At 44.6% G+C, this 22966-nt stretch overlaps 1 protein-coding gene across 4 annotated transcripts in view; it reads right to left on the bottom strand.

Moving 5' to 3' along the window:
• The window catches only part of EMP2 (epithelial membrane protein 2), a 182339-nt gene that overhangs the window by 35969 nt on the left and 123404 nt on the right, over positions 1-22966 (bottom strand). For all 4 annotated transcript variants that reach the window (XM_069647838.1, XM_069647840.1, XM_069647839.1 and 1 more), the window contains 2 exons: positions 18215-18317; positions 4297-4443 (listed from right to left, as the gene is read on the bottom strand). In XM_069647838.1, coding sequence (XP_069503939.1) covers positions 4297-4443; positions 18215-18317 — 250 coding nt within the window. The remainder of the gene's footprint in view (positions 1-4296; positions 4444-18214; positions 18318-22966) is intronic.

Genomic DNA, 22966 nt, shown 5'->3' with positions numbered 1-22966 from the left:
ACTTTGCCCGGTAGCTACAGCTCAATTACCCTTATTAATACGGATTGCAAAATACCGGCAAAGGCATTAGCATGATGCCCAGAACAGTTTTTACGAGAATGATGAACTTTGACAAAGTGGGATTTGTAAAGGAAAGACACACTGCAATAAATGAGGGGGGGATACATTTTTACATCAAATGAAATTCGGAAGTAGACGGGTGTAGCTGCTTTATCATTGGATGCTGAATAAGCATTCGATCAGATGAATTGGAAATTCCTCTTCTGTGCACTCGCAATGTGCTTTGGTGAAGGCTTTGTACAATGGACATAGGTGCTATACTCTAAACCATCTGCAGCAATTCTAACACATGGAAAATGCTCTGATGAATGTATTCTAGAAAGGGAGACAAGGCAAGGATGCCCTCTATCTCCAGTACCGATGTACTAGCTGTGGAACCGTTGGCAATCTCTATTAGAGAGGAGGAACGGATTGAAGGGGCCAAGGTTGGCGGAGTTGGACATAAACTATGGATTTATCATTAGTAGTACAGATAGAGTAAAATTCTTTGCCAGCATTGATGGAGGATCAAACGCTTCAGGAAATCATGCCGGCATCACTAAACTGCAAGAAGACTGAGCTCTTGGAACATAGATTTCATAAGTGCCAAATGAAAATGAAAGATTTGGGGATCTGTGACAGAGCAAATGATGAAGACAAACATGGATATAGTATCAGCAGGACTGAAATCTAATCTGGTAAGATGGACAAGACTGAACTTTTATCCCTTTGGGGTAAAGTGAACGCACTCAAGATGACGGCAGCTCCTAGAATACACTATGTGCTAAGTATGCCACCTCTTCCTCCAGGTAGTGATGTAATGGCTGGCATGGACAGTTTAATCCAAAACCTCCTTTGGGATCACAAGCCTCAGAGAATGAAACTTTGGAAACTACAACGGTCGTGCAATAATGGAGGCCGGAACGTGTATAATGTTGGAGGCCTACCATCTGGCATTTACAGCTAGACGTACATTGCCTTTTCTGGAAGGCAACCCAGACAATTGGACAAAGCGGCAAACATGATGTCACCGTTGGAACCCATGGCGGTACTGACGGCTAAACCTAAGCCATCAATCAAAACCTGACTTTGAGGACATGCTGGATGGGAATTTCTGAAATACTGGGTCATGACCCTCTTCATTCTATAAATGCATTCATTTGGTTTTTTATTCTGGCCCTATTGGGACCTAGCAGGGCTGAAGTGGTGGGAGACTGGGGGCCGGGGGGGACTGGAGGTGGAGGGATCTGGTGGAAGGAGGAACATGGATCCCTTTTGAGAAACTAAAGAGAGATGATGTCCTAGACCATCGTGCATGCAACCAATACTGTACTTTGAGGGCTGCAGTAACCAAAGACAAACCAATTGAAAGAGAAGACTTCAGAAGGACTATATAAAAGGAATGAGACAAGGACATATGGCCTCTGTATTATAGCATCAATCACCAAGGGTGAGAACAAGAAATACTGCTCTGGTTGAAACATGGTCTCCGTCCTTGGCAACGGGAATGAATGAAGGGATACCACTAGTTTCCTTAAACTGGAGTGAACGGACTAGGCAGATCAAGATATTAAACAGTTTTCCGGACCCCAGAGAAAATGTATATGATGAAATAAGGGACTTGAGCGCCTGCTGGGGCTGCAATCACAAGTAAAGCACCTTTGAACATACGATTTGGGAATGCAGTAGAATACACGCACTTTGGTGTGAAGTGACGAATGTAATAAATGATGTACTGAAAATGGATTTGATTTATGATTCTGAAACAATGATCTTGGGGTAGGATGCTCTTCTTGAAGGCCTGGCCTCTGTACAAAAAAAATGCTGTTTTTAGAGCTACTATAGCCAAAAAGAATTGATCTTGAGGGAATGGAAATCTAGTAAACCTCCATCTGGGTCAGAAAGGATTAAGGAGCTATATAACATTTCCGATTGAAAAAGTAATTCTGAAACCTCAATGAACTGTATGAAGGAACATGGGGGCGGGTTCTGGAATGTAATCTGTAGATCTAAAATGCATACAAAAGGGGAGGAGAAACGTCAGATGTGGGCCTGGTCTACTTGTTTTTATTTATTTCATGTATAAAGCGGACAAACAGCCTAGGGGCATTGAGGTACTGTTTCAGAGAGCATTTAATTGCAAACAGAAATAAATAGGTCGGTGGATCACGTAAAGGCACAAGGTGAAAAGGAGCAGTCAAGGCAAACGACCAGGGTTTGAGGGATCTTCGGACCACTGAGTATGAGGGCTCAGCTCTCTGGTAGGAGGCAAGGAGTTCCACCGTTTGGCTGCTGCATATGGCAAACTCGAGCCTCCAGCTTTGGAATTTCTTTCGGTTGGAGTAGGCGGGGAGCATATGTGGTTTAAGTTGGCCTGGACGAATGGGCTCTGGAGATTTTCTGGGAGAGGCGAGGGGGCAGTGTTGGAGAGACAACCCTCTTTGTGGGTAAAGGATATAACTTTGATGATGTATATGGTCAACCTTGGAATTAACTCTAGAGCTAAAGTTTGCACAAAGATTCTTTAAAACAAAAAAAAAAAGATGCATAATAACCCAATACTCCCCCAAAAAATAAACAGAAGAATTAAAGAAAATAATCCTTTCCTCCAACCGGGGAGGGGGCATCACATGCTCACTTGCAGGGTCCAGGGATCCCAATATTCTGGAGCCTCAGCTTGGTCAAAAGCAGTTCTATATCGCGAATCTCAGAGGCCCAGGACCATGTTTGGGATGCATGGCCACCCATTTTGCATTACTCCACTGCCTTGAAACTATGTCGTCACGGAAGCCACCTTCCCTAGGTGTAACTAGGAAGAACCCACCTATCAGAGCTCTCGCAACATATGTAAAAGGGCCCTGAAGACAAGTGGCTGCTCTGTGATTGTGTTCTTGCATTAGCCATTTTGTAGACGCTAGAGCAACTGTGTAAGTTGGGGAGACAGTTGTGGAGTGGGGCTTTTTTTGTTGCCATTCTGCTAGGCACATTCATGTTTTTCGACCTTAGTACTGCAATAGATTGTCATCATTCTGACTACTTCTGCTACTCAGTACATTTATGCTTTTGACACGTTTGTGCCGCATCATATATTTTTCTTATGGTTGCTATTAGAACTTGGCTTTTGTCTTTGGCTGTCAGTGTGGTAAAGGCTATGATAACAACGCTACCAACTCAAAGATCAAGCTGCTCAGCACTGAAACAATACACTCTAGGGAATGATTGGCAAGTGAACATGTCCTCCTGCAATAGCACCGAAACGGAGTGTATTTGCAAGATACTGCTACTGTTTCAATGTAGTTTTGTAGAGCTGCTGGTAAGGGGGGGTGGGGCTGTGGCCTGTATCACGTTTGCTAACACACCTTGTGGTATTTCTTGTGTGTGTATTGTACACTGAACAAGACTTTGCTAAATTAAGAATTAAGTAGGTTTTGCTACATTTATGGAAAGCTAAAACTTAATCTAACCCTGTCCCCGCCCCCCCACACCACTGTCCATTTAACACTCTCCACTCTACCGTCCTATATAAAATAATTTACTGGAAGAAAGAGCCCTTTCTAGCCCAGTCTAAATAACTTCCTTGGTATGCAAATGAGTTCTGGACAATTTCTGGAACAGAGCACGTATGATAGGTGAATGTCAGAGAAATTAAAACACAAGGTTCTAGAGCATACAGGACAGGGGGGTTGGCATTCTGGCAGGCATTATGAAATGGAAGCATTGGCAATTATCCCAACAGGCACATCCACAATAACAAGCAGTGGCAAAGCAGATACGCCTGGCTTTGCAAATGCAGAGGCGAAGCCTTTTTTTGTCCTATGTGGGCTTTACATATAAAAAATATAAAAAAAACTACCTTCAACAAATACAAAGTTAATTCGAGTGACTTCATCAACGCTCGTTCTATTTGTTTGTCCACCCAACCCACATTCCAGCTAGAGCACAGGCACCGTTACCACTACTCTGGTCATGCATGTGTTCAAGAAACGTAATCCTGGGTACATAGCCCCGTGGGAGCTCCTCTTAGCTAATGGGGGTAGAGCAATAGGGCAGGCAAAACCAGTCCAGCTTTTATTTTCTGGTCAAGTTAGTCCATTAACTCATAGGGATATGCACGGTATCCATGACCCACATCTCAACCCCCCTGTGAATGCGAGCAATTCAAGCTACCCTTTCTGGTTTACCACACCTTTCCGTTTTTGTAGCACAGGATATTTGGGGATTTAAGTAGAATCATGTAATGGCAGCAGTCATACTCACAGGACAGAAGCTGGATAATGGCGGTGAAGACAAATCTCTCCCCCTGCTTGAGGCGGAAGAGCTGGAGCACAAATGAAAACAGGCCAATGCAGCACAGAGTGGTGGCCATGATCATGGTGGCTTGGACAGCCTGAAGGGCTTGGAAATCTGCAGAGACAAAAAGGCGTAGTTACAATTAGACATTCCCTCCATTTCACTTATGTTAGGATGTCGAGTTAGGCTCAAAGGTGCACTGGCATTTGGGTATGCAGGAAGATTTCCCAACAGGCGTGTGCCCCCGTGAGGACCGTCGTCCTGTGACAGAATGGTCGCATGCTCACCTGACATGTGACCATGTCTGCTCCATTCTCACAGAACTTTTACAGGCACTGGACTGTTAACATCTAAGAATTCAACATACACATGACTGGTGTAAGGCTTTATGCTGCCTCAGATCGTGTCATTTTGGCACCCCCTTGCATGGCAATCCAGCCAGCTTTGCTGCTTACATGATACAGGAGAGGACCAGACTGGTCGCCCCATCTGGAAGAGGCCTAGGTAACCACCTGCATGGCTACATGGTAGAAATGGCCTGGAACATGCATATCATTCAAAGATTGTAGGTCCCTTTACTTAGGCAATAGCAATCCATTTCGACTGCTGAACCGGATGTCAATGGCCCATGGCCCAGGTTAATAGGCCTAAGCACAGCAGGGCCTTTAGCACAGACTGTGGGACGTTGCCATCAGGTTCGGCGCTCACAATTCAGCTTTAACATTTCTAGAAACGGGGGGGCCCTGTGGATTTGGGACGAAAAAAAGAAAGCCTCCATGGAAATGGGAGTAGGGGCTGCAAGTAGCCCCCACTTTCATTTTCATAATGTGGTCAAGGACATACCGGCATACGGAACCTGTGGAGTAAGTGATCTGGAAGAGGTAAAAAGGTGGACGGAAGAGCAGTGTTGCAGGCTGGGGATGGAAGCAGGGAAGGAGCACGGGAGTCACTGGGCAGGCAGACAAATGGGGCCTAGGGGAGGAGACACTGATCACCAAACTTGAATGCAGGCTTCCATCTGTAAATATTAACCAATCAGCTGGTTAAGATTCTCAAGGTGCCAACGTAAGTCAATATAAATTACAAAGATGACATCTTAACTCATGCCTTCTACATACAAAAGGGAAGACTTCAGACCATCTACATCAAATATAACTCCAAAACCCTTAGACTGGGGGAAAAGGACAGTAGTTTTAGGTGCAGTAAATGGCAAATACCACCTGAGAATCAATAGGGATATGAACGGGTGACAAACGATCCAGTTCAGCACAATCGGTAGATCCAATGTTTCCAGGAAAAGGCAAAGCAATAGTTCTCGACAGCAACTCCAGTAAGGCCAGGACTAAATCCAATAGGGTCACTAACAGCACATTTCAGGACCATGAGGCGCAGCGCAAATTCACACGGCCAGGAGACTGGCAAAACCACAAAGAAACTGCAAAATGCACACCTTCAGGAGAAAAACGTATGATGGTAGCCAAGCAGCAGAAGCTGGTAAATGTTTGAATTGTAGAGGCCCAAATATTTGCCACAAATATGCAAAAGCGACTGAGTGTGGCCAGAGATTCCGAACCAAACAAAGATGGTTTGGAGGGGGTTCTCCCCCTACCCCTGAGAAAATCTTTTGAATAATGCGTTAAAATTTTGCATTATACAGCATACTTTCTGTGATAAATTGGGCAAAAAGCCATACAGTTTGCAATCGGTTTTGTAGGGTGACTCATGCCTTTCCCCACAATATAAAAACGATCGTCATGCTGACTGCACCTATATATGCCTGTATTCCCATGCAAGAACATACTCCTGTTTCCTTGGCACATAATGCCAGTAATGATACTATAAAAAAAAATGGCCAAGCTGGTTCTACCAATATAGGACAGTACCTGCACGCAAGAACATACACCGGTTTATTTATCTACAATTCTTTTATAGCGCAATGATTACGGCAAACTCATAGCTTTCAATGAGGACAATGTGACTGCTCTACAGACAAAACGGTTATGTTTACAAAAAAAAGAAGAAGATCAGCAATACAATTAACTACAAAAAAAGTTGTTCAGCTAGTTGTTGTCACACAACACAAAGATACTTCGGCCAAGTATTCCAAGCTGACACCAACTCCCAAGAAGGATCTCTTCATGGAAAAGGTTGACTTGAATTTTGCAACTTCCAGATGACGAGTCTCGACTCCTGTGACCCCTAAAATGTTTCTTTTCCTGGCCAGGTAACCAGGAGTTGAAGTGACCTGTATAAAATGCATATTTGTATTTATTGTGTACATTATAACAACAGAATACATAGAACATTATAATAGTAGAAGCAATTTACAATCATGAATCGAACCAATAAAAAACAGTAAGTAGAGCAATTAATCTGTGAGGGAAGGGGTGAGGAAGGGAAGGAGGAGGGAAAAAACAGAAGGGGTATAAGGGTGAAAGTGAGGGAGGATAAGGGGGAGGGAAGAGAGGATCATAGGGAAAAAAAATCGAGGGAAGGGGCGAGAATGAGAGGTGGGGAAGGTTTCAAGGCGGGGAATGGAGGAGAGATTTCAGGGAAGTGCGGAAGGAGGAAAAGGTAGGTTTAGAGTGGATTGAGAGAGGTAAGGAGTTCCAGTGCAGGGGGGCTAGGAGCTGAAAGGAGCGAAAACGGGAGGAGGCACGTGGGGAAGGGGGGACCGTGAGAAGGTAGTAGTCGGCTGAACAGAGGGAGAGGGAGGGATTATAGAAAGAGGAGAGAGGAGAGATAAGGGGGAGCCAGATCATGGAGAGATTATATATATTAATGTATAGGTAATTCTAGTCTCCAAAGGAAGCCAGTATGTATGGACTAGCATCTGTGTCGCATGATCAAAAATGGTGTGCTCCTGCCACAAGTCGGGGTGCAGCATTAAAAACCATTTTCAATGGAGCCAAAGAGGGCACACGATAGAATGGCGCTACCATAATCAATACGGGACAAAACAAGGGACTGCACCAGAGTACAGAAATGGCTACCTGAGACAAAAAGGTATTACAGCTCATAATGCAAAAAGATGGAAGTTCGCTGATTTGGCCAAGACATTTATACGTGGTGTCAGAGTAAGTTGACAATCCAACACACATCCCAGTGATTTGTCTGACTGGGCAAAACAAGATTGTGAGACTATGAAATTAACCTGTAAAACCAGTTAGAGAAAATTGGTCGATTACCCGAACGAAACACAAAAGAAATTCAGTCTTAGATTAAGTTTTAGGAAATATTCTGACATCCAGGTTTCTCCGTCAGCAAGTCATTCTCCAATAAGAGACCGATCATTAGCCAACGCGATATACTTGGGTATTGTCGACGTACTGATGCAGGTCTATACCAAATTTCGCAATTAAGTTGCACGGAGGCTCCACATAGAGGTTAAATAGCACAGGTGCATAAACTGAGCCCTAGTAAACTCAAAAGGTGGTGCTGAAAGGTTCAGAGTGATTCGGACCCAGTACCACCAATTGATGTCTGGCATTCAGAAAGGATCGGAAGCATTACAGCACCAGACCTCTGATTCCTGCTGCTCTAAAGTGTCAAGTAGGATCAGTAGTATCAAATGCAGCAGACCAGTCCAATAGGACAAGCAGACAAGAACCATCATCCAGAATGTGTAGGGTTGCAGTTTCTGTACTGCATCCTGAACAAAATGGTGCTGGTCTAAGAGGTTCTGATTGGAGACCCACTTGGCTAGCTGATCTGATACTATTTTCTCCATCATTTTGCCTAAACACAGAACATCCAGATTTACTTTTTATAGCAAAGGAGTCTCATGGCCGACTTTAGAGATTCCAAGAAGCAGCCTGCCTAAAGGGATATAGATGAACTAGGTGTTTATAATACGGGAGAAAGATTGAGAAATATCCTTTGATCTTCGATGCAGGGCAGATGTTCTCACAGAAAAATGTGGCTCTTGTCTTTGACAGAGTCTTCAGTTTGACATCGGGAAGTATAAAACCCAACATCAATTTTCTTTGCAGCCAAAACCACATCGTTTCTGGGATAGTTTTAGAATTTTCTCTGAGAAGAGTAAAGCATATTTTTGACAATCTTCATTGGAGGTACAAGTTTCTATCATTGGAAGGGGAATTTTTATTACTTTCATCAGGGCAAATACTGGCTTTGTTTGATTTGCTGCTGATTCGATAGCCAGATTGTAATAAGAACGTTTAGTGTCAACTATCATACCTGCATATTCTCATCAAAATAGTTAACTGATTTAAGTTCTCAGCAGAAGGGGCAACCCACCACATCAGTTCAAGGTGACAGGTTGATTGTTTTTATGCATTTAAAGTCTCAGAGAACCAAGGTGCCAAAGGTCTTGTCCGCAAAATGTTCGATGGATTGGGCCAATATCAATCATCATTAAACCGTCTGAACACATCATCAATCTTTCCTGCGATTCGATAATCACCTTTTTCCAAGACCAGAGTCAGTGATGTTTGATCAGCTTTGGATCACGTTAGAAAAAAAAGCACCATTTTCTTTGCTTGTCCTTGAGAAACAATTGTTGTTTTCGGCAAGGAAAATCCTAAACAGAGCGATCTGAACAATCAACTGTAATACTCAATATTTGATTGCCCAGGTGCTGATGTTCCAATCTAAAATATTTCGCTTGTTATACGCGGGAAGCCAGCCATTTTGCTGAAAGTCACTTTTTTCTAAGAACGATGCCAGTACTTTTGAATGGAATCAAGAAGTATTTCCCCATGGAACATTAAAGTTGCCGAACAAGAAAGAAATGGGGCGAAAGTCGCTGTCCATTAAAAAACACAGTACATCAATTCGGATGTAAGAATCTCAATATGTTTAGTACCTGCTGGCTTTGCCCTAAAGAATCCCATGCCACACCACAGTAAGAAAACATGCTGCACCAATGTAGGCCATTCTAGATACAACACTCTGGCTTGCTTGATCACAGATACCCAGTAAAAACGGCATGCCACAGAAAGATTATAGCTAGACTGACTGCACCAACATGCTTGTCTAATCAGGTAATTATTATGCTTGCTTTATCATAGGTGCCCAGTATAAAATATCCGCCCCCACCTCCCAAATCAGTGTCCCCGGCCGGCACAAACCCAACACATTCCCCCGCTCATGCACACCATACACTCACTGGCACACATTATACATACAAAATTCTACACCAATCTCCAAACCTGGGTCCAGATGCTGCTGCTCAACCGACGCCCCCGACCCCATCCTGATGAGGGTCCCACACACAACAGAGCACTTCCTGGTTCCTGCAAATGCATATAGGAGCCCATTGTCAGCACCCCATTCAGTATGCATGTGTGGGGAGGTGCAGGAGCACCCCATGGCACATTCAGATGTGTAGTTCCCCAGCCTGCATCCCCAATGGGCCATGCAAGCCTGGGGAAGGAAAATGCCCCAGCCTTGCATGGCCCATTCCACATATTCGGGAACAAACAGAGGGGAAACCATCCCTTTAACAGTTTAAACTGTAGCTCCTACAAAATGGCAGAGTGCACCAGTGGGTCGACGCCCCCTTGCCCATTTTGGTCAAGCTGCCATTTCAGCAAAATAAAAAGTCCAGGATGGGGCAACAAACTCAGGCAAAAATCATAACCAAGGAAGTCAAAAGTCAAGGGAAGAGAGAACAAATATCAGCGGTATTAAGCAACAAACTTCAAGACCGGCACAGGAGAAATGAAGCAGCAGATCCAGGGGCAAGTTGATATGCAATCTGTCTGTTAGTTGAGGCAATGGGTGCGACCACTATGAAGAGACATGGGCTGATCCAGTACAATATGCCGACTCTCAATAAAGGACAAACTGGAGGTGGGTGGTTGTTTGAGCCTGGGCCAACACCAGTGTTTCTGGATAATAGCCCCCAAGGTGAGGTTGAAACTTCCTTATGACCAGATTTGCTCCATTATGGAGACTTTATGAATACCTGAATATGCTTCAATCTACTGGCTATTCCCCAGTGATGCTTAGGGCAGAGCGTATTAGGCTGAAAGCAAACATTTTACTCCATGTAGTAGCCCCTTGTACATTTTGCTGGCATTGGCTGGGGTTTTCTCCCAGTCAGACTTTATCTGTTATACAATGTGGCTCTGCATATTGGGTTACCCCCAAATTACCCTGTAGTCTCCCAGTAAGATTACCTGATCTCCAATAGTCATGCATGTGGCAAGGCTGCTGGTGGCTTTTTTGGTGGTGTGAAGGGTTCCACTATATGGAATCCATTTTACCTAGCTGGGTCCTTTTGTACTCCTTCCATACATGAGAAGAGGAGATGGCAATTTTTGACCACTGAGTGTGTGTTCAAGGACTGGGGTCTGTAGCCATCCAGAAATCAGTTCTTACTGGCATATGCTGACGCCTGTCTGGGACAGTGTGCATTAATTATTTTATGTGAGAAACATTTCCAGAATGCCTGGGTATGCTGGAGGGATGGCCGACCACCCCCCAGTTTCAATTATGCTTTGTGTGCGGTGTTCACTCAAGGGTTCCACAGGGGGCTAAAAGCAGACCTCCCCCTGCCCCTTTGCCCGCAGCTGGATCTCAGAACCTGCACTCTGGAAGGCCTGCTGTTCGAAGGAAGGACTGAAGATCTGCAGCAGGACACTCTGGCCTCCCAAAGAACCCAATAGTGCAGCTCTGCCTCTCTAAAGAAGACCCAACAAAAACTCTGCAGCTCCTTTCCCCGGTCCCAGTGCGGACAACTGGATCACAGTTTCTCCTCAATTGCCTCGTCTTCCTGAAGCTCCTGACCATGCCTGCATCACTGGACCCAGAAGCAGGTGCACTTTCACTGCAAAGGACTCTAAAGACTCCTGGCTGAACCGCCACGAGAATCTTCACCATGGAACTCCAGGGTCCCATTCTGGTTCTCTCCCCTCACATGGGAAGCACATGAAGCCTGTGCTGCCTAAATTACTGTGACTGCACGGCTGAACTTGCCTTCTCAGTCCATGTCCCGTGTGGAACCTTATTTGGTAATAAGGAAAAAAGCATGTCCTGTGAACCCCCTCACTCACCTCGTTCGAGTTAGGCCTGGGTTGCTCTGCCACGACTACCACTGTACCTCAAGCTCTCAATCACTGGTTGTCCCAGAGTCAGGAAGATATACCCCCATGATACGCTCAGCATTCTGAGCAGACCGACCGAGGAAAGCTCCAATGTAGCCATGGAAGAAATGCAGGTGAAACTTGAAAACTCAAAGACTGACCGACTTTCATTTGACCAACAATAGAACCCAAGAAATGTTGGGGATGGAGTTGCTTTTCTTTAATTTCTTTGTTCATCTCACTCATATATAGAGTCCATCCAGAGTGCTTAGCCTGCTTGGGTTGTAAAATAAACCCATTTATGCCTAACCTTGAGTTTCCAGCTGATCCTGCGGCCGTGACATATTGTGAGAAGGGGGATTGACCTAACAAAGGTCCACTCATTCCTTACATTGGCCGACCTTGACAAACCTGATAAGGGCAACTATATTTTCCCCCAAAAAAGACAGAGAAGAAGAGGGCCAAGGACCAATCCAAGTATCTCCCAACTTTATCTTCCCTGCCATCAAGGGCCAGGCTCCTAAGCTTAGAGTTTCCAGGCTGGCTTCTTCGTTCTCTGGAGGAAAAACATCCTTACTTCAGGTCAACCTCTGAAAGTGAAGCAGATACTTTTGGTGCCCAGAAATGTGAAAGTATGCATCTTTCATGTCCAGCATTGACATATAGTCTCCCTGTTTCTGGATTGGTACAGTACTCTTTTCATGCAGAATGTTTGCACTTTAACAAACAAGTTGAGAGGATGACCGTCTAGAACTGGCTGTCTCGTCTCTCTTTGGCGCAATGAAGTTCATGGAAAAAGTAACTTTGTTGTGCTCTTTTTGGGTCCTCGTCTATGGTTCCCCTTCTGAAGAAGTGCTTCCAACTTGCTTATAGAAGAGGAAGGAGATCATTGCGCCTGCATGAATCCTTTGGTTGTATGGTCTTGTGCTAAACCTTATGGAATAGGTATCTCAAAGTGCCTGTCAAGCACTGGTCTGTGCTGATCTCCCATTTTTAAGCGTGCAATACATTAAGGGCTCGGCACCTGGTCTTCAGACTTTGTTTGCCGACAGGGCCTCTCGTACCAGGTTTGCCATGGCCACTTCCTGGTCTTTGCCTCCTGGAGCAAGATTTGCCTTGCTGCTATGGAAATTCACTGTACCCCTGCTCACCAAGTTGACAGGTGCTCTGTGGAGTTTGGAGGCCTGAAAGGCTTGACGGCAGGTGGGTGTCTGCTATGTTCTGTATCGTCATCTAGGTTGGCGTATTCATGTTCAAGAACGAGACACTTTGAAACATAATACAATCAGTTCATGGTTTTGTTATGGGCTGTGACTCAACTACCGTTAGTTCTACGAAATCCCCTTCCTCTTCTTGTACTTGATGTTCAACTTAAGTACCCCTTTTCAGAATTGCAATGCATTTCCAAAGGCGAGACATGCGGGGTGGCTCCTTATCCTCAGGTGAGGCCTATTCAATCTCAAGTCCTATTGGGCGGGATCTTGATCTTCTCTTTCTGCAAGATCTGTACATTCAATGACTTGCGGCCAGTATGAAGTTCATTTACCGACAGTCATTTATTCGATGGTTTTTACCCCTCAAAAATGTTTTCTTGAAAAAAACGTAGCAAAAACATTGGGGGTTTGGGGAAGGGTATATAAGGGGTGGGGGTACGGAATAGTGTTACATTAATAGGGAAGGGGGCTTGGGGCGAATTCAATTAGTTTTTTCTGAAAAGATATTTAGGCAAAAGCCCATTGAAAAAAAATGACATTCGACAAATTAACATAAAATCCTTGAGGCAGCTTGTCCTAGAGTCTTGGCACCTTGGCAGGGGGGGGCCACTGAATCCATGTGCTGGCCACTATGACCATTCTCTTTCATCATGCCTCGCTCTTCTTGAGAAGCTCTAGGCTTGCTACTGATTGTGCAAAGGACCTGGCTGGAGTGCTGCTACCCACTTGACAAGTCTCCGATTTGTAAAGGTACAACTTCCTCATAACTACCATGCTCTTCACTGCCCTCGATCACATATTGAAAGAATAGGTCTTCAATGTCATGCACGAATTGTGTAATCATAATGCGCGTGGGATAGTGTCACACGTAAGCTCCTTTCTGTGAAGGTATAGTGTCACACGTAAGCTCCTTTCTGTGAAGGTAAACTCCTGAGTTTGCTCGTGAGTCTCCTGAAAAAACCCAACTCAATGGCAGGGTTTGGAATGCTCTTCCCTTCTTTTTCTTTAGCCCTAGCCAAGTTGTTAGGCACCCATCTCTCAGCACCATGCTTCCAGACAGTTTAGACTCCAACTTCTCAGTATCATTGTTTTTCAGGGTCCTTGGACACCATGTTATCAGCACCATGCTGATTGGCTGCTTGCTCCACTGCACGTCATCGAGGCAGTCTTTTGCATGCCGTGCCATCTCTTATCCGGGGCCTTCTGGGAGGGGTGGTAATACTTGCAGAGATGGAATATGACTTGGTGTGAGAGTGGTGTGTACAGACTAAGCAGTACTGTAAGTGTTTCAATGTGTGTGGAGCCTTTGGGCCGCCCTTGTTTTTTCCACGTTCCTTCAGACTCTTCAAGGCCTTCTATCCCTCCAATAAATCGACCTCCAAAACCTATGATCGTCCTCATGTGGTGCAACAGCGTGCCTCCTACATATCGGCTTTCATGACATCTACTGCCCAGAGTTGTTTCAGCATCTGGAGCGTAAAGATTTTACAGGCCTGCTAAGTCCCTGCCACGTAGTCTTGTGGCCAAGCGTAAATTGCATGGTCTGTATCGATCCAGGGGAACCTTAAATCACACATTGGATAACATTTAAAATGGATCTTTTCCATGAGGTCCTCCCAAGCTCCCACTCGGGGAACTAATGGATGGCAGGGAATCAACCTGTGGGCGATCATTGCTGGTAGTACGTCATGAAGCCAAGTGGAGTGCACAGACGTTGGACCCAATGAATTTAGTTAAGCGTTTATTTGGGACCATTTACAATGCTGGGCAATGTAAAAAACAAACAGTCACAAAGGCAAGCAAAGGTCTTCTTGCTTTGAACGCTTTCTTCACAAATGTTCAGGGTCTCTCCCTGGTGTCCTCAAAGTATTTAAATAAAATGTTGCTCAGATGAGTGATGTCCTGGTCCCCGATTGGCCTCTCATTGCAAGTAGATTCCTGCCACACAGGTGTTGTAGGAATTTGCACTGGAGCATCAGGCTCTGTTGCAACTAATTCTAGAGTGTCTCAGAGGTAGGACAGGAGGGTCTTTAAGTGTCTAGTCTGGTCTTAAAATCGCAGCAAAAATGGCGGTGAATACAAAATATCGTGGCAAAAATGGCCGTGAATACAAAATATCGCAGCAAAAATGCCGTGGTTTTTTGCGCCACAATCATGTAAAGGATGCAGGGGATACCCCCGCAACCCCGGACCCATTATACCATTTAAGGGGAGCGGGGGACACCCCCACAACCCTGCTGCCCTTAAATGGTATAATGCGGTACACCTTTACCGGGTCAAATCATGGCATTTTTGCCACGATTTTATTACCCGATACCGAAAGGACTTATGCTTTGCAGGAGTACATAGATGTATAGTGGCTAAACCACGCACTCAGCCCTTAAACTTCAACAAACCAAGAGTGATCCCAATAATAACACAGGTACAGCCAAGCGATAGATCTCCTTTGCCTTGTGAGATTACATGGGCAGAGGGAACGCTATCATTTCAGAAGGAGTGTGAAGGTGAGCCCGTAGCAATCCAAATAGCAACTGTAAAATAAAAAGGTTTTATTTTTTTAAAAAAGTATATACTTTAAACAAGTCCCTTATCCAACCAACTATTAAAAACACTATGAAAAGCCACCCCTCTAAAAGAAGACAGAAAATGCAGAACAAACAGGTTGGCACTCTGGATACTTTAGGAAGGTGGAAAAAGGCAAGAATTGCAGTAATGTCTCTCAAAAGGATAGGTATCAAAGAGAAACCAGTGCACAAGGGCCTCAACTAGTCACTAAGGCCCCATAACTGGACTAAGGGGTCAGGAGCTTGCAATAGCACCAGATTCTAGTTCTTGGGCACTTTAGCAGGGTTGAACCAGGCTTCAAAATGCTGAAAAAGGGGTAGACTAACCAGTTTTAGGTGTGATGAGAGTCATATTGCTCTCAGGCGGAGAGTCAGCGATGTAGCCTTTTTGAGCAGTGCTCCGTGTAGTTTGACAGTTGCGCCGAGTGATACAGGTCAATGGATCCACCAGCAGCAATTCGAGAATTGAATTTGCAATGAGTATCACTGGTTCAGCGGATGAGTGACGCATGGCTCCAGCGGGTCAAGCCAAGCTCCGATGTGAAGTCATGGTAGTTCCATGATGCGCTAGAACAAATTTGAATGCATGGGGCTGAAGCCGGAAGGGTGATGAAGCTCTTCTAGGGGTGATGCTGCGTTGAGCCTATTGCAAGAGGCAGCAATAGTAGTGTGAAGGCGAGTGCCAAATACTGCTCCACAGGTCTTGGTGGTTCGAAAGCAGCGCACATGATTCTAATGCAGTTGGAAGTGGTTTCAGTGATGAAAACAGGCAATGTGGCTGCTTTGGTCCTGTGAAGGCTGTCACGTTACCTGCCAAACAGGATACTTCCTCTTCTGTGCCTCTGGAGAACAGGATCTTGCAGCAAGGCAGAGGTGTACACTATGCTTTTGGCATGGAGTTTAACTGAAAGGCAGGTAACCCTTTCCGAGATGGTTACCCACACCATTGAATCATTGACAAAAATAAAAAAAACACTTGCCAAATGGTAATCCTTCCTAATCTGACCTGCCAGGCTCTGGGCCCTGCACCTGCTGCCACCCGACCCTGGCTTACTTTCCTCCATGAGAATTAACACAAACCTATGTGTATGGGCGGTCACTAGACCAATATGCTGGCCCTAGGTCCGGCTGTCACCCAACTACTTCACCATCCTGCCACAAGCGGTCATCTAACCACCTCACCATCCTGCCACAAGCTGGTTCCATCTCCAGACCACGGATAGGATTGTGTGCTCTTCACTCTCCTTACTTGTCCAAGGGACTTCACACTGTTTCTCCTTACGTTCTACTTCTCCTCCCCTCCAATTCATATTCCTTTTCTCCAACCACTTTAGCACATTCTTACCCTCAGTTCTTTTTACCTTGATCTCCTTTCCTCCTACCACTTCTCCCTTCCTCTCATGTACATCTCCTCCAAACCCTTCTGCTTCCTCCCCTCCATCTTGCTGTTCATCTCCTCCAGCCTCTTCTGTTCTTGCACCTCTTGCTGATCGTTTACCTCCATCATTAACTTTCTCCTTCCCTTCCCTCCTCCTTTCACTGCTCCTGCACCTTCCACTCCTTATTCACTGCCAACTCTTCACCACTCAATGCTCTGCTACTTCAACCGCTCATCTCTAACATTCCTCTCACTGGGTTTACTTGCATCTCTAGTCCCCTCCCACGTGGCCGACGTTTACTCTAAATTGTGACACCTGGGAAGCACAACTGAATCACTTGTAGAGTGGCGGATGAGTGAATGGGTAATTAATTCATACATGTAGCTTTCATTTCCCCAGCTTTGATGGGAGCCACAGGCGAGCCTCCATCAGGCTGAGCTGCCACCTTAATTTCGGGAATCCCTCGGATGTACAGATGTCAGAAGACGGGAACAAAGTGGTCAGGCAGTTGGTCTGCTCCACATTCGCTGCACCACTCACATCATACAGGGTGTGCATTTTGGGAGCCATGAGTTCTACAATAGGATTTTAAAGTCTGCTAAATCAGAATGACGCAGATGCTCATGAAAAGGACACATTTAAAATTCTAAGGGACATTCTGAAAGGGGCCGCTGGGCTAATGCGACACACCACCAACTTATCATTCCTGTGACTTTCAGTTTGTGTGAGGTGCTGGTTCTGGGGACAGATGGAGGTGCGAGTAATCTCACATGATAGTAACGGCTGGTCAAGACAGAAGACTATGCTGGCCAGCAAAGTTACATCAGGGTTGTGGAAATCTACACATACCTTGCATTCGACGATTGAGCTGAAGCCGTCAGGAGGACTTTAGTTATGGAAGAGGGCTGTGTGTGGTTACAGAGGAGAACATGGGAGATTCAAGTCAATCTGGGCAGCGTACACCGAGTATGAGAGTTTTGCAGGTGGGGGTTAGCAACGGGTCTCATAGTTAGGGTCTGGCCTGGATGTCTAAAGTTGTCATGCTACCCCTCCTGCTTTATACTCATTAAAATGTGCCTTTACTACAACATTACAAGTTAGAGAGTTTAAAAAAAAAAAAAAAAAAAAAAAAAAAAGATATATCAATACATTTCTTTTTCTCTCACAATGTGTAGTTTGGCTAATACGATTATTTTAAATCTTTGTGACTTGGCACAAGTGCAAGCCATGAGCGAGAACATCTGAAATCTAAACGGCGAGTTCAAGATATGCGATTTGACCATGTGTGTCTCTGGGAAACTCAAATTTACCTTTCACTGTGAAGAGTTTTTGGATCTGGCCAGATCAGTTACTTCCAAATATTCTGAATTGCATTTTCCGATGTCTGACACAGACGCTGACACAGACGCACACACGCCCCCGACCTCGTCCTTAAAGCACTCGGATATATCCTGTAGTTTAGAGGCCTCCAACCTGCAGCTCATCATCTGTTCTGAACTATGTCTCCCAGGATTCCTCCACCATTCACTATGCTGGCTAGGACTAATGGGAGCTGTAGTCCAAAACCTCTGGAGAGCCAGCTGTTGTAGACCCCCTGCTGTAGTTGCTACTCTGTAAAATCAAGACCATAGATATATGTACACAGGTTCTATTAAAGTAACAGTGACAATACTTACCCTGAATGTTGTTTGTAATCTCTGTACAGTTGCCCGATGCCGTTGTGGTATTTAGGCAGATTTGCCAAATATCCATGTTAAAATCTTTTCCGACCCACCAAACCTGAAAAACAGGTGAATTTGTTGAATGTTTAGGACACGTACATCGCATTACCACTTCGATTTGAAAAGATCACTGCTGCTAGAGTCCCAGACAGAACACTTTTTCATAGAAATGGGACCGCCTCATGCACACCAGTACAAACCCAAGATGGAAATTAAAACAAACATCTACTTGGAATAACCTAAAGACCAACATTTTGGCAGAAAACAATTGTTTCTTTTAAAGAAAATACCATTGAAAAAGAGAAGTTCCTTGCATCTAGCACGTGTCAATTGAACACTCAAATAAAAAAAGGTCTAGTTAATAAAAAACAAAAACCTGCTAATCTAAGATAAATTGTATAGGTTTTTCAGTTATGCATACATTGTTATATTCCTAACCAACACGTACGTGGTTTTAATCGATTTCACCCACACGTTACTCTCCAAATAACTGCAATAACTTTTTTTTTATTAAACTAACTAGATCGACTTGGTGTTAACTCCTAAAATAAACGTGTTTTTTTTTCTTTACATCCAATTATTTTACCAATCAAAAATAGTAGACATCAGAAACAGTAGTTTTTGTGTGTACCTTTTTTTTGGTCTTGGTGCCTCAGTTTGCAAGGTGGCCAGATTTGGCCAACACAGTTCGAAAGTGACACCGCTTTGCTGGGTGGCACATTTACACCACACCCTTTCTATCCAGTCTCCTGCATTGGGCTACTCTAGTGTTTGAGCTAAGAATATGTGCGTCTGGGTCCCCTGCTTAAGTCGGAGACCCATTGGCCATGCGCATTGCCTCGTCTGAAATCCACGTTGACATTTCTCTGGTGTTGCTCCCACGTCCCCCCTGCCAAGCACGGATCCAGCCCTATTCCATCAACCGCTCCAATCGCTCTCCTTCAAGGTGTTGTGGCTGCTACTACAAGCCTCAGGGCCGCTCTCACTGTGCCCAACCCTGTGTTCCACCTTCAAGGAACCATACTCTCCCTGTTGCCCTCCTTTCTGGGCCCGGTAACTTCTAGGCCTGGACCACAGAGAGCTTTGCTGATGTTGGGCGCCATTACCACGGGTTGCTGGCACACCGCTGTGTAGCTGCACACCTGAAACTATGGGTTTACTCACATTAGTATATAGGTGAGAGCCACATTGTAACTGAGCTATTGCCCTTCCAACCTCAGCATGAGCAAAGTCTTCATCTTCAATGAAGCAATATACTTGGTGGCGAGTGAGTTTAACGAGGATTGCCTTACCCAAAATGCATCATTAAAGTCACAGGTAAGGAACACAAGACCAACAGCACTACATATCTTCACACACACCTATGTCCTTGAAAATAATCAGTCACATTGGAAAATTAACAAATCTATTTGTACTGATTGCACAATTTCGAACCCTTCCACAGATAATAAAGCAACATTGATCATTAATTTAGGAGACATACACTTAATAGAAAGAAAATAGTTGATCTACTCCAATAACCAACTATCACTTCCATTTCAAAATCCTTCTTGACATTTGAAAAGAATCCTTGATTAGTAAGACGTGGGAAGGATGCCACCCTGCCCTCATATTTCCTTACCACCTCATTTCGGCACCTGGCAGGACAGCCTCATAAACCAATCGGCCTTCCATCAGGATTTCCTAAGCCCCGCAGCAGACTCCGGTCAGCCAGCTTGCTAGTCAGAGTACCCTTAAGGCTTAAAGGACTAAGGATGGGAATGCCACGAGAGGAGATGGTGGCAGAGAATGTTCTAACTTATGGTGCCCATCCCCTTGAATAAGTACTTCCTCATCTGCACGTGTAACCAAGAGATGGGCCCCTCCACAGTTGGGCGGCCCAAGTCCTTAAACTTACACGCACTGCCACATTCACCTTTCCCACCCACAACACAGGAATTAGTCAATTGGATTTTAGCCGCTGGTTTAATGCTCCATCCAGGTCTAGGTTTTCCCTTGGGGATCCTGCACAGATGGAACACTGTCCCATCAAATAAACAATACTCAAAGGCTGTCCACTCGCTGCTGGGAGGTAACGGATACATTGGGTTTCTTTACTTTTTTCTCAGCCCATCAAAGTCCTTTTGTCATTTCTGAATATCCAGTGGGTATTGATAGCAACGGTTTGCAATTATTTTTCCTTTCTCATTTTTAATCACATAAATCCTAGTGGATTACTTTCTCACAAACAGATCAGCAAACACTTCTGATTTGCTCCTTCCTACACCCCATGCAAGTACACACGTTTCTTACTGCTACTTCCTGCTAATGCGGTCCTTGTTTGCGCCCCAGTCTTCTTGTGGCCTGTGACCCCTTCATTTTAAGGTCACCTTTAGCCCATTCCAGGCTTGAGTTGCGAGTAGTTTACAACCTCCGTCCCCTACAGCTCTTGTGGATTGATTTCACTGCAAGGGGCCCAATACTAAGCTGTGGGCGCCAACTCCTTCTCGTGGAATGTGGCTCGAGGGCTGAAATCACCCATTGCTTTTGCAATGCATGTTAGTGAATAGTGGGATGTGGCACCGGAAGGAGGAAATGTTCCCGACGTGGCCCCTAATCTTTGCACTCCACATAAGGTCAGATGGGGAGGGGATTTCCACCTCAAACCAGTCTTAATTAGCATGTTCCTTCATCGGGCCTCCAGCACCATCAGCTCTGTGGGATCGGTGAGCTTTAGCACTGCTGCCTGGCAACACCACCTCCTCAGCATTTCTGCACGTTGATTTCCCTCACTGACATTTATCATGGTCAAGAAATCCAGCCCATTTCAAGCCACCCAGTTAACGTTGAGAAAGCACTTGCTGCCCACCCCCTTTAGACTGATGTAAACATGCATCCATCCTAAATGGCCGAAGACAGTTTCACAACGGCTCTCAAGCATTTACATAAACTATTTAGAAGGCAAGCAAGTTCCTAGTGGAAGCTCCAATGATTAAACACCATCACTACCTGCTTCACCTTTACATTGACACGGATGTAAACAATGTTTGCAGATAAGTGCACTTCCTTTCTTAGTGCTTTTCTTACACTTACTTAAAGGGCGCAACAACCCTAAAATGTGGGGTTTAGGTTAGGAAAGATATCTGACCCAACCATTTCACTAACCAGAATTCCCACCCACTGAGTTTTCTATGTGCCCGTCCGGTTAGAAAATCCACAAGGTGTTTGTCTCGGGAACATTTTATTTCTAAAGAGTATTGAAAACAAACCAAGTCAGCTTAAAATGAGATTGTTTTGAGGGCAGGCACAACTGTTTGTGTAGTGAGGGAATAGAATTAGAGGATAAACCAGATTTGGAATAGATGTTACCATCGAATAGCTCACAACAATGGGTATGGAGCACATATTCATGTAGCAATGATTTATGCGAGACTCAATCTATCTAGTCACTAACACTTTCCCTGACAGGGACAGCGTGTGCTTGTGTTGACAATTGGTTCTTTGCAATTACATTGTAATGTCACTATTACAGCCTGGATGAAAGAAATAGAAGTCCACACATAACCATTAGGTGAACAACATATTAATTTCCTCCCAGGTCATGGAATGGCTGCCAGTTCTCCTAAAATGGATGACAGCGATTGACTCCAGTAGACTAAATTGCTGGTCCTGAAGATGACAGCAATGAGCTAAGTCATTGAAACCGTCAACCGTTTTTCAAGTGCCGATATTGACAAAGGAATCCTAATAGGGCTATTCAGAATTCCGATGATAGACCTGCCCAATGGTTGCAGCAATGGGTATCTAGGAATTAGGAAGCATAAATTGTGGGTTGATTGCAGCATTTTATTATTAGCAGTTTGCCCCCACCTTGCATCAACTGTACACACCTCAGCGAGGGTGAATAAATTAGGCATTTGTGCAATATAAATAGTCCCCTCTGAATGTGTGGCAACTGCAATTGTGCTGTTCGTTTTGTTATAGTTATTTTAGAAATGTGTATAGTACATGGTGTAGAGATCGCTTCATTTTCTATTATATAGGCAGCACACCAACGGTGACCTAGGGCGAACCCTCCCTGACAGGGACAGGGTGTGCTCCTGTATAGGGAAATTGTTAGTGACTTCATAGATTGAGTCTCATATAAATCATTGGTACATGAATATGCGCTCCATACTCATTGTTGTGTGCTAACAGTTGTTGGGTATAGGTGGGTGGAGCAAATACCCAGAGAGGAGCTTTTTTATATTTTTAAAATTGTAATAGTTCCCGACTGTGTACTTGTTTACTATCGAATAGCGGACACCTCAAGATGTGCAGTGCAAATCACCGATACAAAACTTCTTTTAAAAACAGGTTGTGGAAATGTTAGTTTACCTTATAAGGAGGGAATATTGTTAGCATAAACATCAACTGGAAGAGAGTTTGGAAATGAAATACATAAGTACCATCTATTGCCAAGTGTGCTTTTTAGGAATTCAATGGGCCTCATTACGAGTTGGGCAGTATTCTGGCAGTAAATCCATCAGACTACCACCCAACGGAATTAGTGTTACTGCCACTTGGTCCTGCAAATTTACTGCCAGATTACAAGTGGTGTGGGTGGGGTTAGTGCCCAATAATTTGGAGTACATAGGACTCCATTCGGGATTACATCAGATCTGCTGATTCTGATGATTTTTCGGCAGAAAGTCGGAGGATTTACCCCCAGGCAAAATCTTAGTATGT

Source organism: Ambystoma mexicanum, chromosome 2q, assembly GCF_040938575.1.
Source record: "Ambystoma mexicanum isolate Mex_15411 chromosome 2q, UKY_AmexF1_1, whole genome shotgun sequence".
Lineage (NCBI taxonomy): Eukaryota > Metazoa > Chordata > Amphibia > Caudata > Ambystomatidae > Ambystoma > Ambystoma mexicanum.
The sequence above is the reverse complement of the archived record's forward strand: the minus strand, read 5'-3'. Positions and strand labels throughout refer to the sequence as shown.